General features: G+C 36.4%; 1 protein-coding gene across 1 annotated transcript in view; it reads right to left on the reverse strand.

Annotated features, from left to right (window-relative positions):
• Positions 1–2,247, reverse strand: part of pum2 (pumilio RNA-binding family member 2) — a gene marked incomplete in the record, with an annotated part of 25,328 nt that overhangs the window by 19,721 nt on the left and 3,360 nt on the right. Inside the window, 1 exon segment of the mRNA XM_024291677.2 lies at positions 1,076–1,421. Within this exon segment, the coding sequence (XP_024147445.1) occupies positions 1,076–1,408 (333 nt within the window).

The following is a 2,247-nucleotide window of genomic DNA, read 5'->3' on the forward strand; positions in this document are numbered from 1 at the left end:
TAAAAAAAAAAATAAAAAAATAAATAAAAAAACGTAAAAAGAAGGGCCTAAATTAGCCAAAACAGCTAGCATGTAGCTGAAATATCAACTAAACTCCAAAATAGCCAAATAAATTCTTAGTAAATGCCAAAATAGTCCAAAAAGTTAGCAGAACGTCAACTTTTAAAAGTTTAAAACTGTAACTTTTTAACATAATTATGAATAATAAAAAATATTATTTCAGAATAAATCAACTTAAACCTTAAATAACTTTCAATATTTTACTCTCCATAAAAATATATTTTCTCAAAATGATACAAGTTAGAAATGAGTGCAATATAACATCAGGCCATTAATAACAATAAAACAAAATGATCTGGAGGGCCGGATAGAATTACCAGGAGGGCCGCATCTGACAGGTGTTCTATATCATCTCAATTTTAAATGAAATAGAGTATTAATTTAAACTAAAAAACACATAAAAATCCAACAAATTAAGAACTTACTTGCTTCCACATCTTGACTATAAACATAGACGCCAAAGCTTAAGAACTAATTCTATTGGCTGAAATTAAAGTCATTTCAAAGGCTTTCTGTCTCCAAAACGCAAAGAAATAAACTTTATTACTCAGAGGCATAATAATATTTTATGTCTTCAGCTAATATTCTTTAATGTCCACTGAGCCAAAAAAAAAAAAAAAGGACCAAAGCTATTCTCTTAAGGGGGGTATGTTAATTTACTACACCACTACTGCCATTTAGAAACACAAAAGCGTGACCTGAATAATGAGAATACCTTGAATACACAATGCTACATTCACCGATGCTTTCTGATTCTGGGAATAATAGGCTAACTGTCTGAAATACAAAATGTGGTGTCGTGGGTAACTAAAATTCTTTTGTTTAGGCAACTCTTTACACAATGTGGTTAAACAAGCTCTCGCCGTACACAATAAGGACAAGATAAACCATTTTCTGCTGGAATTTCACCTTTGAGAACTAGCAAGAAATGCAACATATGTTGTTTATTTTTAATTTGTATTATCAAAAAAGATTAATTTTGATGATTTATGCTTTTAAAAAAAAATAATTTTACCTGATCAATATGGTTAGAATCTCCAGTGGGCCAGCGATGTTTGCTGTTTGTGCAACCAACGAGCTGCTCTCCGGGCTGTCTCTGAAAAAAGTACCCGACTGTGGCATCATCCTGAGATCTCCCGCTCAGCGGAGGTTGGGGCGTACCTGGAGTGAGGTTGGGATTCCTGTCCATGCCCTGTAGGTGCCCAGCACCCCCAACTGTAGCTAGGGGACCTCCGGCATGGACTCTGACGCCCCCGGTCTCGGGAGCGCCATTTGCGTGCAGCACCCCACCCCTCGACTCCTGCCAGCCCACGTCATTCATACCTAGGATGCTGCATGGAACGCTCATTCCACGGGAAAACCTACGCAGACCAAAGAAAGGACCCGTTAATGTCATACACAAATATCATCCGTGTCACGTAAACACACCCTTCCTTCGTTAATTATAATTATGCAGTTCTTAGTGTTGTCTTCTTAGACATAGTTTATGAAGTTAATTATTAATTCATCTCCGAGTTATGGGTGGGGACGTTGGTATGGAGTAAGCCTCCTTTACTTCCCATCATCCCTTTGTTTAGACTCTGGCTTACAGTCCCTCACAACTAGTGCTGCCACAAACGAGTATTTTAATAGTCGACTAATCGGGCCATGCACAAACTAGATGTAGAGCACTCATTGTTAACTTTAAGCTAACTAAAACCTAGATATATAGTATTACCTGCGATAATGTTAGTATGAATGCTGTAAGCTGAAATTGCTGCTGAGGATGCTAGTGCTGATAGCTGAAAATGCTGAAATTGACAGCTAAAAACGCTGAAGCTGAAAGCCAGCTAAAATATTAGTTAAATGCCAAAGTAGCCTTAAAAACGGAAAAAGCCTAAATAAGGCAAATAGCTAGCATGTAGCTGAAATAGCTAAACTCCAAATTAGCCTATTAAAGGGAAAAATTCCTAAATGAACCAAAACAGCTAGCATGCAGCTGAAATATTAGCTAAACTCCAAAACAGCCTAAAAAAACTGAAAAAAAATCCCAAATTAGCCAAAACAGCTAGCATGTAGCTAAAATGTTAGCTAAACTCCAAAACAGCCTAAAAAATCTTTATAAATGCCTAAATAGACCAAAAAATAGCAGAACGCTATAATAACTTTGAACTTTACAACACTCTGACTCCATCGTTACTCTAAAGT

Source organism: Oryzias melastigma, linkage group LG24 (assembly GCF_002922805.2).
Source record: "Oryzias melastigma strain HK-1 linkage group LG24, ASM292280v2, whole genome shotgun sequence".
Taxonomy (NCBI): Eukaryota; Metazoa; Chordata; class Actinopteri; order Beloniformes; family Adrianichthyidae; genus Oryzias; species Oryzias melastigma.